This window comes from Narcine bancroftii, chromosome 3, assembly GCF_036971445.1.
Source record: "Narcine bancroftii isolate sNarBan1 chromosome 3, sNarBan1.hap1, whole genome shotgun sequence".
Taxonomy (NCBI): Eukaryota; Metazoa; Chordata; class Chondrichthyes; order Torpediniformes; family Narcinidae; genus Narcine; species Narcine bancroftii.
In genome coordinates this window covers 353,077,950-353,096,160 of record NC_091471.1, presented here as the reverse complement: position 1 = coordinate 353,096,160, position 18,211 = coordinate 353,077,950, and the positions used below count along the sequence as shown (strand labels likewise).

Below are 18,211 nucleotides of genomic sequence, written 5' to 3'. Positions count from 1 at the left end.
TTGCATTTGCAGTTTCTCAAGTATCTAGGCTCGACGAAGCAGCACTTTCCAACCCCTGGATAACATTATCGATGCACCTCGTCCACCCACTCCATGCCAAGGAAAGGTTTTACATGTGTGTACGGCATTCATTCATTGATTGCTCTCATCCTGTCACTACTGGATGGACAAGGTACTCTGATGGGGATGAATGGGGGCTCAGGTTCTGCCTCAGGGACCACTCAGCTTGCCACTACTGGATGGACAAGGTGCTCAGATGGGGATGAATGGGGGCTCAGGTTCTGCCTCAGGGACCACTCATCCTGCCACTACTGCTGCTTTCCTATTTTCCATTCTGCACAAAATGATTATCCAAAAATCACCAAAAACCTATGCTTACTGACCCACGATGGCTCCCGGCCCAGAAATGCTTTGACTGCCATCCCTACTTTTCTCACTCCTATGTTCTTGCCTTACTTCATTCCTGCAAGATTCCCCAGAACACAAAAAATTGGTCACCAATCCTTGCTCTACTCAATGAGGCTAATCTGTTGCAAGAATTCCTCTGCTACACCAGTTTCCATTGGACCTAAATTTACCAACCTCTCAATAATTTATCAATCTCCTCTTTCAATACACCCAGTGATCTCGTCAGTAGAGAATGCCACTGATTCAGGTATATATGATGATACATCTGACAAGTGTCCCTGGAATTAAACATGGGTTACCCTTTACTTCCTATGGGATGCTACACGACTTGCCAAGTGTCTCCAGTGCCTGCAGACTTTTCTTATTTTACGTGCAATCACACAGATTTTCATTCTCCTGGATCTCTGCACTCCTTAATTAACTGTACAAATAAAAGTTATTGGCAGGAACAGGAAAATGTCAACACCAGATACAAGGAACTGAAGAATTATCATTAGATCTTCCAATTGTTTGTTAATCAAATTTGGATCAACAAATCTTGTGTTGAAATATGCTTCACATCTGCTTTTAATGAAAGGACAATTTGTAACTACATGCAAACAATCCCTTTAAGAGTTCTCTCATCATTCCAAAGTTTTTCCACAGACATAATGGTAATTTAAACTACATTCCTCTTGGAATAGAATATTTTAATACTTTTTATGCACAAAACTGTTTTTTTTAAGATTATAGATTTTCCATAACATTGCACAAGAACAATTGGAAAAGATGGTGCAAATGTGTTTCAAAAAAGTGCAGTTGTGGGGAGCTACCTATTACAAAGTTATTTAAATCAAAACACTTTAAAAATCTTCTCAACAACCCAAACAAGTAACGACAGAATGCTCTCTACGTCATCACTGGCTCTTTGCATGCAACAAATCTGATCTGTACACACATTAATTACCCTGAACGCAATTGGGCATGAGCTATCAAGGAACTAAACTCAACCCATGGTTTTAGTTGCTATGTTACAAGTAGTGGGGGAAAATATAAAAAGGGCAACGAATGGGACCTAAAGGAGAGGGTTTTAAACTGCCCCAGCACAGGCTGAGAGCGTCAACTGGAGTGTGGCTGAAATATTTAACCGAGAAATGCCAGGAATTGCTTTCATGTGACAGCCATGGTCTGGCACAGGAGAATTCACTTGTACAGTTACCTGTCTTCAGGATGTAAACTGCAGGCACCAGAAGAACCCATGAAGATAGAATCTTCAACAAAGCTCACGGCGTGTACTTGATGAACGAGACTGCCTTCATCATTCGCCAACAGCAATGCCCCCACCTCGTCTACTCGATCTTTTAACCTTGTATATACACACACGCGCGCGCATACAAAGTATGCAGATCATGACATGGTACAAAATAGCACACAAGTGTCTGCATTGTACAACAAACCCCAAATTGATGGGATAATGATGTGATTCAAGGAGCAGGTCCTGCACTGATTAAGCTTATTAATATGAATCGCTATCCAGAATATTTAAATTCTTGTAATCTCAAAACACTCAACTTCAAATATATTTTGCAAATAACAAGGAGGTAGTTTGGAGAGGGTGGGAATGGAAAGGCCATTGAAACTAAGCAGCAGTGCAATGCAACCAACAGTAATGCCCTCATGTGTGAGCACAAGCCAGCTTTCGTTGGAAAGGAAGAAATACAGGTAGCAAAGGAGGACAAGATATTTAATACAGCTATCTTTATAGTTAAAACCAACGGTGATAGGTTAAACAGGCAAAAACTATCTGCTCTGTATGACTAATATTCTTGCATGCTCTTGGACTCTGAAGTCTTTCAGAGAAAAAAAATCTCAGGGATGTCTGTGATGTCATGCACGTCCTCTTTGACAATAAATCTGTAATCTGAAGTCAAGCCTGTGACCGAACGGTTTAACGCCTTATCGAGAACATTGAAACAACACCAGAGTGCAGCTTCTGCACAAACTGGTCAACGGGGGAAGGATTCATTATCCGGACCAACAAATGGGTGCACTCATTTTGCAGCCGTGCTGGATTGGTTACATTTAAAAAGAGCCACTTGGGTGGCTAACATATTACAGGCATGAACACCAGGTTCTAAGAGATGGTTTCTAAAAGCTTCACACCACGTGAAATAGAACAGAAGTCAGTGAGAGAGGTCAGGATCCCAAGAATATTTGAGGGGCTTAAACACCAGGTAAGAATAATGAACAGGTAAAAAAATTAAAGTCAAGTGTCCTGGTCCTGACTTTGTGTGTTCTGGAATTGACTAACAATGAATCATCAATGCAACTGATAGTCACAACTGTTTCTGTGCAACAGAAATTTGGGTGGAAGATACAATGCAATGTGATAGAACAACTTGGTGGTGACAAAACCAAGAGTCGATACTAAAAGAGCATAAGATTACTTTTAAAATGAAGACAACAGCAAGATGTTGCAGTTTGGAAGGACAGATTAAGAAAGGGCATGCACAGTGAATGGTACGACAATGAGGAGTGCGGTGGAATAGAGGGACCTGGGAATACATTCCCTGAAAGTGGCATCACAAGTGGATAGGGTTGTAAAAAGAGCTTCTGGCATTTTGGCCTTCATAAATCAAAGTATTGAGTATAGGAGTTGGAATGTTATGGTAAAGTTGTATAAAATATTGGTGAGGCCAAATTTGGAGTATTGTGTGCAGTTTTGGCCACCTCACAACAGGAAAGATATCAATAAGATAGAAAGATTGGAGTGTGGAATGAGTTGCCAGCTGAAGAGATGAATGAAGGCTCAATTTTAACATTTAAGAAGAATTTGGACTGGAGGTATGGAGGGCTAAGGACTGAATTAAAGTCAGTGGGACTAGGCAGAAAATGGTTTGGCATAGACTAGAAGGGCTAAATGGCCTGTTTCTGTGCTGTAATATTCTAAGGTTCTATTAAAAAAATGGAGTGATGATAATTTAAAAATACTGGAGTTCAGTTATAATTGAAAAGGACATATTTATATTCACTCCCTTTTAACAGGTCTGTTCCTTCATACTAATTCACATTGGTCACCTGCTGCTTAGATCACATCATCTTTTACCCTTATCAAATGACCAACCAAGACCAAGACACTTCATCAGTAGATTGGGCTGTTAGTGACAGGTGGAGTGCTGGCACTTGTAAATGAGCATGCTCAAGTCTGGTCAGTTCAGGTTAGGAGAAAATCAGTGCAAGTTAGAAGTGGGGGCAAGGATTTTGCTAACGACTCTGAGAGTAGACAATGGGGGCAAGTAGCAGCAAGTACATCTGGAGACATGGGCATGCCAGAGAGAGCAACAATTCAGATACAACCACCAAACTTTCAGATACAACCACCTACATTTCACTTTGAAGATAGTTACACTGCAAGGTGGGTGAAAAATGACTGATGGGTTGATACAAGTGAGGCACCTAGATCTAAAAACCAGTGTCAAGTATAAATCCTGGTGCCTTCCAAAAAAAAGAAGCTGAGATGATCTTGGCAAAGTGTGACCAGTCAAATATGAGAAGCTGGGGGGTGGGGGGGAAATCAGTGGGAACGAGAACAGCAGGGCACATTTTTAATTTAATTTAGTCATACAGCACAGTAACAGGTCCTTTCAGACATTGGGCCCACGCCGCCCAATTACACCCAATTAACCTACAACCCCCGTACGTTTTGAAGGATGGGAGGGCCAAGCTGACACCGAGATAGCGTACAAATTCTTTATAAACAGTGTAGGATTCGAACCTGGATCACTGGTGCTGTAATGTCGCTGCAGTGATTACTATGCTAGTCGTGTCAGCTACGATAAGGAATTTTTATCCCCCACATATTGCTTTACTGGGTTTTTCCACAAGGAATGTGTTGATGGAAATGAGTGCTGAATGCCAGGGAGATACCAATGCCAAAGATAAGCTACTCACAAAAATTTTCGTAGCCATCATTTTCCATAAAATGCACAGTACAGAAATGACTAAGAACTTAATTGCTGACAATAAACCCATCATCTTTCAACAAATGATCTTGGTGCAAGCGGCAAAATTATTTAAGAATAAATAAGGACACATTTCGAACCACCGATTGTAGGAGATCTACTGCATTCATCGCCTACAAGTCATTGATTGCATGCATTGCACCAATACCACCAAAGTGAAATCCTGGTAGTGAGAGCCAAGAGAAATTAAACATAACGATGTTTAAAACAGATGACAAAGTATATTTTCAACCAAGGGAAACAGGGAAGTCTTTCCAAGATTGAAAAACTAGCAGGGAGGAAAGGAGGAAGAATATAGAACAGAAAGATTCTGCAACATAGTTAGTAATAAGTGCTGTGACAATGACATGGAAACAGTTGAAAAACAAAATTAAAATGACTGTTCAAAAAGAATTACAAACCAAATTATCATCAATTTGCCTTTACTTGTCCATGCAATAATGAGTCTTAAGTTTTGAGAAGGCAAGTGCAATAATTGTAGTTCAAACCATCAAGCTTTGGGATTTAAAAAATAAAATGTAAAAACGAGATCGTGGTACGCTGGTTTGGGATGATTTTTGACATTTATGAAACTGGAATCATGCAACTGTACAGGACAAATGATTCATACACCCAGAAATCTTCAATTACAATCTCAATTTTGATGATACGTAAAGAATTTAAATTTCAACCATGGACTTGAAGCTTCATGGATACTTTTATATTTTGCCTTGCATTCTAACAATCTATTCAAATTGTGGCAAAGTTAAATATGAATTTTTGGAACTGAGGTCTATTCCATTATATTACTGATAAACTAATAACTAAGTGCAAGGAAAAAAAACTTCATGATTCTGAACATGAAAATTAGAAGATTTCAATCAGTCAAATTTAAACATTGAAATATTTTTTATTTTTTAAATTTTCACAATAAATTTGATTGTGTAGATCCTTTTAACGAGTAGGGTTGGTTAATTCAACAAAAAAAATCTATATTTACTTTATAAATAACAAATTTAGTAAAAACTTTTCATCTATGAAATAATTCTTGATATTAATGAACATGCATATCTGTCTTGTTACTTAACGTTGATTGGAGAAAGGACGTCTGGCTGATACCCCACTCATTAGCGTGTTGGGTTCTGTGACCTGGTAGGATTCTGCAAACTTTCCATGAGGCAGGAATCAAAATCTGGAAGATGTTCTTCTGACACAGGGGTGCTAACTTTGCCAACTGAATCACTACATAAACTACTTTCTCTTGCTTAATATTCAAGGGTATGCTCCACATCGATTTTTACAATTCAAGAAAGTCGTTTAAAAAAAATCTCTTGCATTTTATGTAATTTTGAATGGTCAACAGTGAACCACCAGTACCTTAGGTAGTACGGTTTGCATTATGGATCAGGCAACGCCAATTCAGCGCTAGAGACTGGGGTTCGATTCCTGCGTTGTTTGTAAGGATTTTGTATGTTCTCCCCGTGTCTGCGTGGGTTTCTTCCGGGTGCTCCGTTTTCTCCCACAAAACATATGGGGGGTGGTAGATCAATTGGGTGTAATTGGGCAGCATGGGCACGTGGGCTGGAAGGGCCTGTTACAGTGCTGTATGTCTAAATTAAAATCTCTCCTTTATCAGACCGGTGGGGTGAAGGGTTGGAGAAACCTGAATAAATATAAGAAAAAATTCAATTTCAAATTAACATTATTAGTTTATCCCAGTTTGTAAGTTCTAGATTAATCTATTGGATGTGCTTTTTTTGTACCCATAACTCAAAGGATTCCTGTTGGATACTATTAGCATGAAGGTTTGAACTCCCAGAACAAATCAAGAGTGGAAAGGAGCTTAGCAACCCTAGCTGTCAATCAAGGCAAAGGGCATTACAGGTAGAAGCCAAACAATACAACCAACAGTGAGAGTTATACGGCTTTTAAACTGACCCAGTACCAGGTAAATGTACAGGATTTTAACAATATCATGCTCATTTAATCAGCTGTAACATTCTCTACAGAAAACACATAGTTTTTAAAAAAAATTTGATTTGGCTTTGCAATATGGAGATTGCTATATTAAATTCTTGGTTAAATTAACAAAGCAAAAAGTTTGCCATTCATCAATATTTAATAACATTCCTTCCCTCCATCCATCCAACTCCATTTTTGTAAATCTGTAATTTCAGTTTGACCATCTAATAAACTGAACATCCTAATGCAATCATTATAAGGAGAAATCTGATCAAAACTTTGGGATTCTTGACAGTGTTGGTTGTATTCAGGGTTCCAATACTTCTTCAATAGCCGCCTTATTCATGACATATCCACTGTTATCATATTCTCCAATTTCCATCACTTACCCGATGGATAGGCTATTCCCCATAAATTAAGGCAATTTGGCTTCAAACCAAAGCACCTGAACATGGCATTTGAACTAGTTTAGGCAGTTGTATATATGGGATTGTATTTTACTCCAAAACACTTTAATTTGTTTTATTCCCAATTTCAGTTCCATAATTTTGAAAAAAAAACTAGATAATTCCCTCACTTTCTTCTGGGTAGTTTGACTTATCATTTCTTTGGTTCAACAGCAAATGTTGTGGGAAAGGTTGCTATGAGACAAATCACAAATTGGTGAGAAGTTCTCTGCCAAGGGGACATCTCACCACCTTACGATGCTTGCCAGAAGACACCCAGATATGGCAAATTCTAATGTTCAAGCTTCAGGTCAGATTCTCAAGACCATCTGCTAGGTTAGGACTTTATTCCTTGCAGTACAGAAGAATGAGGGGAGATCTGATACAAGTATTTAAAATTATGAGAGGGATAGACAAAGGAAATGTAGGTAGGCTTTTTCCACTGAGGATGGATGAGATACAAACCAGAGGAAAAGGTGAAAAGGGAAAGTTTAGGGGGAACATGACGGGAACTTCACACAGAGAATGGTAGGAGTGTGGAACAAGCTTCCAGCTGAAGTGGTAAATGGGAACTCAATTTTAACATTTAAGAGGAATTTGGATAGGCACATGATGGGAGGGGTATGGAGGGCTATGGACTGGGTGCAGGTCAGTGGGACTAGGCAAAAAAAAATGGTTTGGCACAGACCAGAAGGTTCTAAAAGCAGGCAGTGCTCTAGTTATATAGTGGAGCAACTACATTTATTTTGAGAAAAATATGCCAATGAATTTTAATCATTTAAAACTTCATAGCTCTCAGATGGAAATGCAGGGATTGAAAATCTCCAACACATGAAGGAGGAGTTGCAAAGAAAAGCAATTGTGACAAGGAATCGTAAGTTGCTGCTGTAGGTTTTAAAAGAAAAATTTGGTGTATGTACACCCAGATGATAATAAATTTGAACTTTTAACTAAAAGAATCTTATGGAAAGTTAAGAGTTATAATCAGAAGAAATTAGTTGGTGTTACTGAAGTTAGAGGCAGTACATTGGAAATTACATGGATATTAATTTCTTTATTGTAGGCCCTTCATGGAAGCCTATCCACAGAGCACGAAATATCGATCCAAGCCATGAGATTTCATAAAAGTAGACTAAGTTTGCAAAAGCACTTTTGTCAACTCTAAGAATTTCCTAACATAATTCATAGCCCCAACTTTCCAAAACAATTCTCAATGCTAACTTCCAGCTTCCTCCTTGCATCCTCTCCCATTTTAATTCTGAGACTCAATGTAGCATCTCCAATTCACTCAACAGCAGGAAAAAGAATCTCAGGGCTATATGGGATATCATGTATGTTCTTGGACAATAAATCTGAAATCTAATCACTGTCAGTAAACTCAAAACTGAGACACCTTTAACATCCTTTATTCTCCCTTCAATCCACCATCTGGGATAAAAGTAAACTCCAGGGAATGCGGAGGAAGTTGCAAACTGGATTTTAATGTGCTGCAGAATGGGAAACTGGCCAAATTTGTAGAGAAATTTTTGGCTGAGTTACTATCGAGCTGAATCCAAAGATCTGGCCAGAAGGTATTTGTTACGATTGATGATCTTTAAGTTCCAGTTAAGGACCTAACTGCATAAAGTTTACTTGAAATAGAATACAAAATGTTGGAAATATGCAGACAGATCAGACTACATTCCTGGAAGAGAAGCATAATTAATATCCCAGATAGGTTTGTTTTATTTTAGGGGAGTATTTTGCTTTTGAATTTTAGACTTCAGGGAGTGCACATGGATACAGGGTGTTCAGATGAAGGCACAAAAACAATCTGGGACCTCCTCTTGTTTTAACCAATATTTCTCTCCCATGAAAGATAATTTAACTGGTCATTTATTAACTGGTCACCCATTTATAGGATCCTGCGTTAACTAATTTCTTTGTATCAAGTGAGTACACTTCAAAAACAAGTCTATGATTGTCTAGCACTTAGCCCTATGGATGTAAATGGAATACTTTATAAATGCAAGTGCTTCCTTTCTGTGTTAAACACTGCCAAAACGTGCACATTATTCTCAGATGTATGGGAAAACAATGCTCTGATTAAGGATATACTTCAAAGCAACTACAGAAACAACATACTAGCATAGATAACTTTGCAAAATGTGAAGTATCAACACTTATGAAGCTAGAAAATACAATGCAGAATATTAATTTTCAAAAAGTTTTTAGATGTAATAAAAATGCTTGAACTTTTGTAACTTTATGCTTATAAATAGAAGAATGCTTGCTTTAAAATACATAGACAAGTACAAGATAAAGTAACAACTGAAGTATATTAAAATAGCTCTGCTCACTAAAGGGCTGAATTTTTTTTCCTTCAAAGTATCTCTTACTGAAGAGAGTGCCATTATCAAAATGAAGGAAGCAAAAACCTGAACAGTAAGAGCTACATAAAGGAATGAACTTAGTTAGGGAATTAACTTACACAAAGTATTCAAAATTGAAGGCGGCAAATTTCTATGAAACTCTATACCAGTAAAAAGTAAAACAACTTCCAAAGTTCAATGATGAGCTGAACATCTACTTTTATTATTTATGCATTTCACTTTGGTTATAAAAAAAAATTAAATACTACTATTACATCTAGGAGTTAATTCTAGTTTCCCATCCCTCACATTAGTATGTCAGTTTCAATAATCCAAATAGACTTGCAAATGCATCCACCTAGATGCAGTTGGAGAACCACCATTTAGAACTGCATTTCCAAGTTCTTAGCAGATACATTGTGAAGCTCTAATTATCCTTTCTCTCATCCATGTTTGCTGTTAAAGACATTATTACATTTGCATAACAAAAATATAGAAATTTTACAGCAGACAAATTTCCCACCGACAGAAGCAACTTGCCTTGATATTGTACCTGTGTCACAATGGGAGATTAACTAGTATTTATTAAATTCACATGTACGCCACTTTTATGCATTTTTAGGCACATTTCAGCCTAACTTCAGCACAATGAACAGAACATGAACAGGGCTGAAATGCATAATTGATAAAAGATTGGGTATAGCAGAGTCTGGTCTGCTAAATATTCCAGGACAGTTAAAACAGTAGACACTACTTTTAAAAATTACACACATAACAGCAAATATGTACATTTAAAACTTGTACATTACATGCCTCATATCAGATAGTTCCCAGAGGTGTATAGTCTGTATTTTGGACTTTTATACGCGTCCTGTACCTAAATGAAACTTTACACAAAAAAAATCCAGCTTGTCTGTCACTTGTTCATCTAATCCTGCTTCAAAAGTATAGTAGTTATTTTAGAACAATCTTTATGTACAAGAACTATAAAATACTGTAAACAATCTGACGAGCTGACTTGACCAGTGTAGAGCTGGTATCACCATCTTCCTAAAGCCCGATTACAATACGTTCGTTCAACACTGAAAAAGCCAAGTTCAATGCAGATCTGAACAAATTAAACTTAATGGTATAAAGAGAGAAGATTGCATCCCTTACCAAATTTCTGATGCATAACGGTGATTATAAAAAATAAAGGAAAATTTTTTTTTTCCAAAATCTTCTCACACTTTAATGCAGGTTTTTCCATTCAAAACATTTTTTACTAGTTAAAAAGAATTGTTGCTTTTAGTCCACAACAAGACTTTAGCACACCATCTAGACCAGTGATTTTCAAACTTTTTCTTTCCACTCACATACCACCTTAAGTAATCCCTATGCCATAGGTGCTGTGATTAGCAAGGGATTACTTAGAGAAAAAGTTTGAAAAACACCGTTTTTAATTGTACCTAATTGACTTGTTTTGTGCACAGTTTCATAACTCCAAAGGAAATGGGCCAATGACAATTTTGCTCAAACAAAATATTTCAGTAACAATTGTGTCTAGAACAGTGGTTCTCAACCTTTTTCCACTTACATACATACCACTTTAAGTATTCCCTACACCATTAGTAATTAATTAGTAATTAGTAAGGGATTACTTAAGGTGATATGCGAGTGGAAAGAAAAAGTTTGGAAACCACTGATCCAGACTGTCAAAAGGTCAGTCTTCCAGGACAGACCCAAGACTGAGAACCCATCTGTGGCCCCCTTCGGGCTCTGCTCAAAGCCTATGGGCCCCACTTCCCTGGGAAGCAGTCAAATTTAGTTGCTTTCTTCTATATTATATTCTCTCCTACCAACATAAAAAGATAAAATGTTTTAAAATTTCATTCCGTGGCCCCCTCCCCCCTTAAATGTTCTGTTGGTCCTGTTGAGAATGGCTATGTTAGATGATGCAGAAGATGCACTTGATGCCGCAGCTCTATTTAGCCGGATGTTCCTCCGAGTATGCTGCCTTCAAGGGCTCATCTATACCCACCCCATTTCACAGCACTAGGCATGCAGCCGTCTATGTCTTGACAGTTCAAGTACTTGTCCAGTTACTATCTAAATGTTGAAACAATTTCTGCTCCCATCAACCCTTCAGACAGTGCACTCGAGGTTCCAACCAGACTTTGGGCAATAAAAAAAAACTTCCTCAGGTTCTCTCGAAACTTCCAGCCTCTAACTTTAAATCTATCACTTTTGGTTCTAAAGACCCATGGAGAAAGGTTCCTTTCCATGCCTTGACCTCATGGGCTCAAATCTTTTCAAGCTCTCTCCCATGTAGGATCTTGTCAAAGACCACGAAGATCACAGTAACCATACTGCCCCCATCAATACCTTTTTAAAAAGAATTCAAATCAAATTGGTCAGACAGGATCTCCTAACAAAGCCAATGTGTTGACCTGAATAACCCAATAATTTCCCTGCTACTAATTGATTGGCTTTTTTTTCCCTGCTGCTCTTCTTGAAGAGTTTTTGTGGTCCTCCAGTTAACTGGCTCCTCCTTCACTTGTGACCAGCAAAGGTTTAAAAAGATTTCTTGCAAGCGTCCCAGCAATTTCTACTTTTACCTCCCATAATAGCCTGGGATACATCTTTCTAGGTACTGGGTATTTATACACCTGTAATCCTGTTAAAACAACAAATACCTCCTTCCCTTTAAGGGAAACTTGCTTTAGAATTCAATTGGCCCCTTGATGAATTCTTCATCTACAAAATCTTTAGCTTTTGAGATTACTGAATACAATAAAAACCTGACCTATGCCTTCTGGATAACTTATTTGTTCCCTACTGGGCTTACTCCATCCCTGGTGACTTGATACGTTTAGTTTTTGGTGCACGAGTGCTGGTGGCGAGGATATTTATTGACAGTTAAGACTGGGCCTTGAGAAGATGGTGCTGAGCCACTGACTTGAATTCCTGCAAGAAGGAATTTTCCCACCGAGGTTTGGAAATACAAGAATTAGAGGTTAGGGGTGAAAGGTGAAATGTTTAAGGGGAACTTCTTCACTCACAGGGTGGTGAGAATGAAGAATGAGCTGCCAACAGAGGGTTCAATTTTGACATTTGAAAGAAGATAGGATACGTACATGGATGGGAGAGTATGGAGGGCTATGGTCTGGGTGCATAGTTGGTGGAACTACGCAGAATAGTTCGGCACAGATTAAATTGGCTGAAGGGCTTGCATCTGTGGTGTAGTGTTCTATGGTTTCCATTGAAGGTACTCTCAAAGTACTAGTGTTCCAGGATTGGAGCCAGAGGAAATGAAAAAGCCATGATACATTTCCAAGCTGGGTAGTGTCTGGCTTGGTGGGGAGATGTGTTGCTTTCCTATGCAGTTTTGCAGTAGAGACCATGGGTTTTGGAGATTAGATGAACAAATGCCATGCATTTTGTGAATACTGCAGCCACTGGGTATGGTAGAACCAATGAATGCTTAGGGTGGTGGATGGAGGGTTAGTGAGCTTCAGAATGTCATTTTAGCTGTAGTCATTCAGGAGTAGAAGGAAGTAAAAACAAGTGTAGAGAAACTCAACAGGTCAAACAGCATATTTTATATAAAGATACATAATAAATTCACTTTATTATAAATTCACAGCACGATACCAGGCCACTTAGGCCCACGAGGCTGTGACGTCCAATTTACATCCAATTAACCTATATCCTGGTACATTTTGAGCAGTAGGATTAAAATGAAGCCCCTGGGGAAAACTCACGTAGACAAAGGGAGAACATGCAAACTCCTTACAGACAGTGCAAGATTTGAACCCCGGTCTCAATTGCTGGCACCAACCATGCTGTCCCTACGCTAAGGGCTTGAGCACGTTATCAAGGTAGGAGCAAAATGTAGGCAGGCAGGCGCCTAAGTAAAAATGGTTGGGGGGGGGGAGGGGAAGAGGAGGGAGAGGGGCACGGGCAGGAGGTAATAGGGGGATAAGGGAGGCAGGGCACAACAGTAAACGGGCAGGGGAATGGCTCTGTGAATGGAGAGGGGTGGGGTGGAGAGCTGGAGAAAAGGAAAGAGGGATAGGAAGGGAGGAAGAACAGGGGAGAGGTCGAGCAGAAACCGAGAAGTTGATGCTATTGAAGGAGCAGAATGAATTGTGCTCAGCACACAAATAATTTGGCAAAGAAGCGGGAATATTTGCTGTACCTCTTTTACATTGATTAAAAAGCATCTTGTATGTAGAAATAAAAAGGATAAAGTTTCGACCATGGATGTGAATCATATGAAATATAGTGAGAGACATTGATAAACTGTCAACACACAATTAACACTAAGTCGAGCAAGAAGAGAGCCATAGAAGCTTATTTTGGAAATGTGCACACAACTTTGATCAATGGGGCATGGGCTCCTTCTTTTATTATTGTTAGGTCTGCTTTGTTCATGAATGAGTGAGACAAACACCAGACTGAGTCGAAATCAGGGTTCTTTGTTCTTTATTACCGGATTGTAACACTTGCGACTAACCATGTTAGTCGGAGAATGCATTCTGCCGTTATCAGCAAAATGGTGATTTTTTATACCCTTGGATATGTGCTTAGAACATCATCATATCATTACTTGTCCAATGACTAAAACTGTTGCTATCCTTTCCCTGCTAGCTTCCTGCCTCTCAATCCATCAATGTCTCTCTTATCTTGTAAGTACAAGGATGCATTCACATCTTGTTACAGCCCTGCACATTCCCATCTCATGATGTTTTACCTTACATTATTAAAACTGACAGTGCATTCACTTTGGCTAAAATGGATGTCTAATCGGAGAAGGAGCATTTCCTCAGCTGGCCGGATTATCAATTTAAGAGGATTACTCTTTTGCACGTGTGAAGAACTAAACACTGCGGACTTTTGCTCATTCGACAGTGTACATGTAGCTGAAGCAGTTCAATTTCCCTTTAACATTGTTGTCTACTGATGGGTTTAATGTTCCAGAAATAATCCTTCCAGACTTGCAAGTCAATTTTCACCAGATTTAATCATACAGGAAGCTATCATTTTGTTGAAACCATGGCCATTATTCTTGTACGCGAGGTCATGGGCCTCAAGTGTCTCCATCCCCATGAATAAAAGTTGAAAAGAAAAAAAATAGCTCAAAATTCAAATCTGGAAAATGCAAATAAATTTCAGTGGATATGCTGAGTGAAGCTGGCTTTTGAAGATTACCCGGCCCCAGAAGAACCATAACCAAAAAGACCTTCTGAAACCCAGTAAATAAAAAGGAAGAACCTGTTAAGAACTGTAGTGTAGAATTTGGTCTTTACAGATTGCAGCAAGTCTGAGTTGAGGAAGTTCTGACAGATGCAAAATGTACACCTGTTGCAGATGCATAAACAGCGCAGTCGGCCGTGGCTGCAGAAACACACAGAAGTAAGGCAGTTGAGTCGCAACTTGCAAAGGAAAAACCGGAAAAAAAAATGCAGATTCACACGCTTCTCAAGGCACCAAATGTCCAGCAGCAGTCCTGAACACATTTCAACAACTCCCCAGAGCAAGAACACACAACATGCGACAATCCTACAGGAATGAAGTATCTTACCGGGGGCGGGGAAACTGAAAACAGTGACAACTAGAAGAAGCAAACGAAAGGATTTTTGACTGTATAAAAGATAGTGCGCCATCTGCAGCAATTCTGGATTTGAAAGAAAATTAATATGAAGCTTTGGTGTCAATTGACTGCATCAATGGCTGCCATTCCTCTGCTGTAGTCAAGAGTTTAATTTTTTTTTAATATACAATGTCTATTTAAAAAATGCACATAAAATAATTGCATGACAGATAAATCCAATTAATTCAAATGAATGATACTGAATGCCAGCTGTCATACTGTCCACAGCCTGCACTTGTTACACATTTCAGAAGTAATCGACATGCACCTAACATCATCAGATTCTACACAGAGGGAAGGGGTGGTTCAGGTTGAACCAGAATTAACAGCATGCTCTGCAAATAAACTAATTTTGAGGGGTTATGAAATAGAAACATTCCAGAGAGGGGAATTCTGGTCCATTTCACAGTGATCAAGATTTTTGCATCTGTGCAGTCCATTAATTTGGCCTGATTTTTGACTGGTCACGCGTCTCTGATCCTCATTTCTAGATCACCCCCTCAATTCAGTTCTAAGGTTTAATTAAGTGCCTAAAGTTTGTCCTCGAGTAACCACAATATTAGAAAAAAAATGAGGAACACGTCAACTTTAGGAAAGACTTCAGGTGAACTTATTGGTGCTTTACTAGTTGTTTCTGTCATTTACATTGGATTAACTTGCAGCCACCATTCCTCTGATATAAACATGGAATTTGAATTTGTTTTTTTTTAAATGCAGGAGCATTTTACATGAGCAAAAATTACATTATGCAAAAGTCACATCAGAACAGCTTTCCTTCATATAACAAAAGCAATAATCATTCTGCAAACAATAAAATGTGATCTCTCCAATTTGGCCTCTTGCATTTACTAAACAGGAAGCATGGTACACTACAAGCCTATTTATTTTTATTTAAATTTAACATAAACATGGTAACCAGCCCTTCTGTCCCACAAGGCCAATTACAGCCAATTAACCTACAATCCCCATATGTTTTTAAGGATGGGAAGAAATTGGAGCACCTGGAGGAAACCCAAGCAAAACGGGGAGAACTTAAACTCCTTTGCTGTCCAAATACCCCCAATTAACCTAAAACCCCCCCTCCGAATGTTTTGAAAAGTAGGAGGAAACTGGAGCCCCCGGGGAAAACACACGCAGATGCAGGAAGAACGTACAAACTTCTCGCAGACAGCAGCGGACTGGAATCTGGGTCGCTGGCGCTGTAAAAGCATTGCGCTAACTGCTAGCCACCCTGCTAGTATTCATTAGTGTTTGATTTAAGAATAATTAGGTTCCTTCATTTATAATTCCAAAATTTAATATTCCCCTGATTTGGTTTCAAGCTTGTATTCTCTGAAATATCACCTGCAAAACTGAGCCAAGCCAACTGTGATGAATCTGTGTCATGCTGTCAGTCTTTTGCTGTGCTTAGTCTGCTCTCCTGACATTGGATGTGTATTATCTCTACCATTAAAGACACTCCCCTTGGGTATAACTGTGTATGGAACTATTATCATTCATTCTTGTATTACCAAGTTTCTACTAATAAAAGCCATGATTTCTGGTTAACTACACAGCCTTCGGTTTCTTCATTTACTGGCACTTCATCTGAATTAACTGATCATCTATGGTTTCTCCAGTTTTGCAGAGCATTCCCATTAGTTCAGCTCAACACGTGAAAAAGCACTTCAGTCTGTAGCTAATGATGGGAATCCATGCAGATCTTAACATAACACATGCAGCAGTGTGGGGACATGACCCTCCTGTACTTACGGATACATGGCTATGGTCGTCACTTTGACAAAGAAGTCTTTGCTTGGTGGGCCAACGGTATTGCAGGTGTAACTTTGCGGTGGTGGCATTTTGTGTTTATTGCAGAACTCAGCGGGAGAAACGCTGTGGCCTTGTTTAGCTTCGTGCAGGTCCGACTTTGCAGCTACGACAATACACGGTGCTTTGCTGTCAATGAAGTGTTGCTATTGCCACCCAATTTTAAAAAAGAAATTACACATGTTAGTTGCAGTTTTTAATAATGTCAACGATCAATTAATAGTTGTGCTTCAATAAGTTTTACCCCAAGTTTAACAGTGACAAAATTAATTAGAGACCAGGACTATGATGAAATTACATGAATGGCATAGAAATGGAGCAAGACACCTGTAAGAGGCATGATAACATCCATGGCAATGGTCACATCATCTCTGGCTTTGACCTGATGAGATCTGATCAGGAAGGGATGGGCAACGTATTCTACAGATATGGAGATGGCATAAGGATTAAGCTCAAATGAATGCAGGATTTTCTTCTCCCTCCTGCTTCAGTGAACAAATATAGGAAAACCCCAGTTATCTGGAATTCAAGCAAATGGCAGCCTCAAGAGGAAAATAAATAGGTAAAAAATGCAATTTAATATTGCCACCTCCTAGCGGTTAGCAACATGCAACTTCAAAATTTACTTATCTGGCATCTACTAATCCCCATATGTGCTGGATACTGGGAGCTTTACTGTAAAAGGTTTACCTAAAACCTGCTAGAAAATTATACAGTTTCACATCCATCTTTCATTACTACAAAGCAATAAATATTGGTAGAGGTTTTGAAACAGAAGATACAAGAATGGTGCAAATCTTTATTCTAAAATTAGACATACCTTAAAGATCCTTGTACAATACTCAAATGATTTGGGATTGCTGACATCATATACAAGGCAAACAACATCACAAGTGGTATCCGAGGCAGAAATGAACTCAGAATTAGACAAAACCTCATGTAGCTGGAACACAAAATATGCAAATTTAGTTAATCTGTGTAATTAATTTAAAATTTTAATTAATTGTACAGTAACAGGTTCTTCTGGCACACAAGCCTGAGCCGTCCAAATATACCCACATGACCAATTAACCGTACGTCTTTGGGACGTGGGAGGAAACCCACGCAGACACAGGGAGAATATACAAACTCCTTACATTTGGTGACGGATTAGAATCCAGGTCGCTGATGCTTTGTGTTAACCATGACACTAATTGTGTAAAAAAAAAAAAACCCCGTTAAACTGAATATTTAAAATGCCATCTATTCTATTGTTTAGTGGGACTAAGCCTGGAGCTGGGTCCCAGACCAGCCATAGTCCCACCTTCTTGGTTAAAAGCTGTTACTCTCCCATGGACTTCATCGCCTGCAGTAGTCTAACTGATGTGCGTATTGTTTGTGCTCAGGACACAGCCCGTCTTTTATGTCGGCCTAGACTGCTGAATTAAAGCAACAATAATCTCAGTGCCACATGCTTCATGGTATAAAATGCCACCATCTTGGGCACAAGAAAAATAGCAGTCACTGGATTTTAAATAAAACACCGTCAACTACTTTAACAAAGCCTGTACAGACATTAGGACCGGGTGGCTGGAGCCTGCGGAGCACTGTGTCTCTGCTCTCCCAGGATCTACACAGCGA

The 18,211-nt window shown here is 39.0% G+C and overlaps 1 protein-coding gene across 10 annotated transcripts in view; it reads right to left on the bottom strand.

Moving 5' to 3' along the window:
• rhot1a (ras homolog family member T1a) overlaps positions 1-18,211 on the bottom strand; it is a 66,314-nt gene that overhangs the window by 1,750 nt on the left and 46,353 nt on the right. For 5 of the 10 annotated variants that reach the window (XM_069929812.1, XM_069929813.1, XM_069929810.1 and 2 more), the window contains 4 exons: positions 17,412-17,534; positions 16,535-16,737; positions 14,404-14,526; positions 1,607-1,753 (listed from right to left, as the gene is read on the bottom strand). In XM_069929812.1, the coding sequence (XP_069785913.1) occupies positions 1,607-1,753; positions 14,404-14,526; positions 16,535-16,737; positions 17,412-17,534 (596 nt within the window). Of the gene's footprint in view, positions 1-1,606; positions 1,754-5,353; positions 6,052-14,403; positions 14,527-16,534; positions 16,738-17,411; positions 17,535-18,211 lie in introns of those variants that run through there. The other 5 variants (XM_069929814.1, XM_069929815.1, XM_069929817.1 and 2 more) reach the window with 3 other exon arrangements.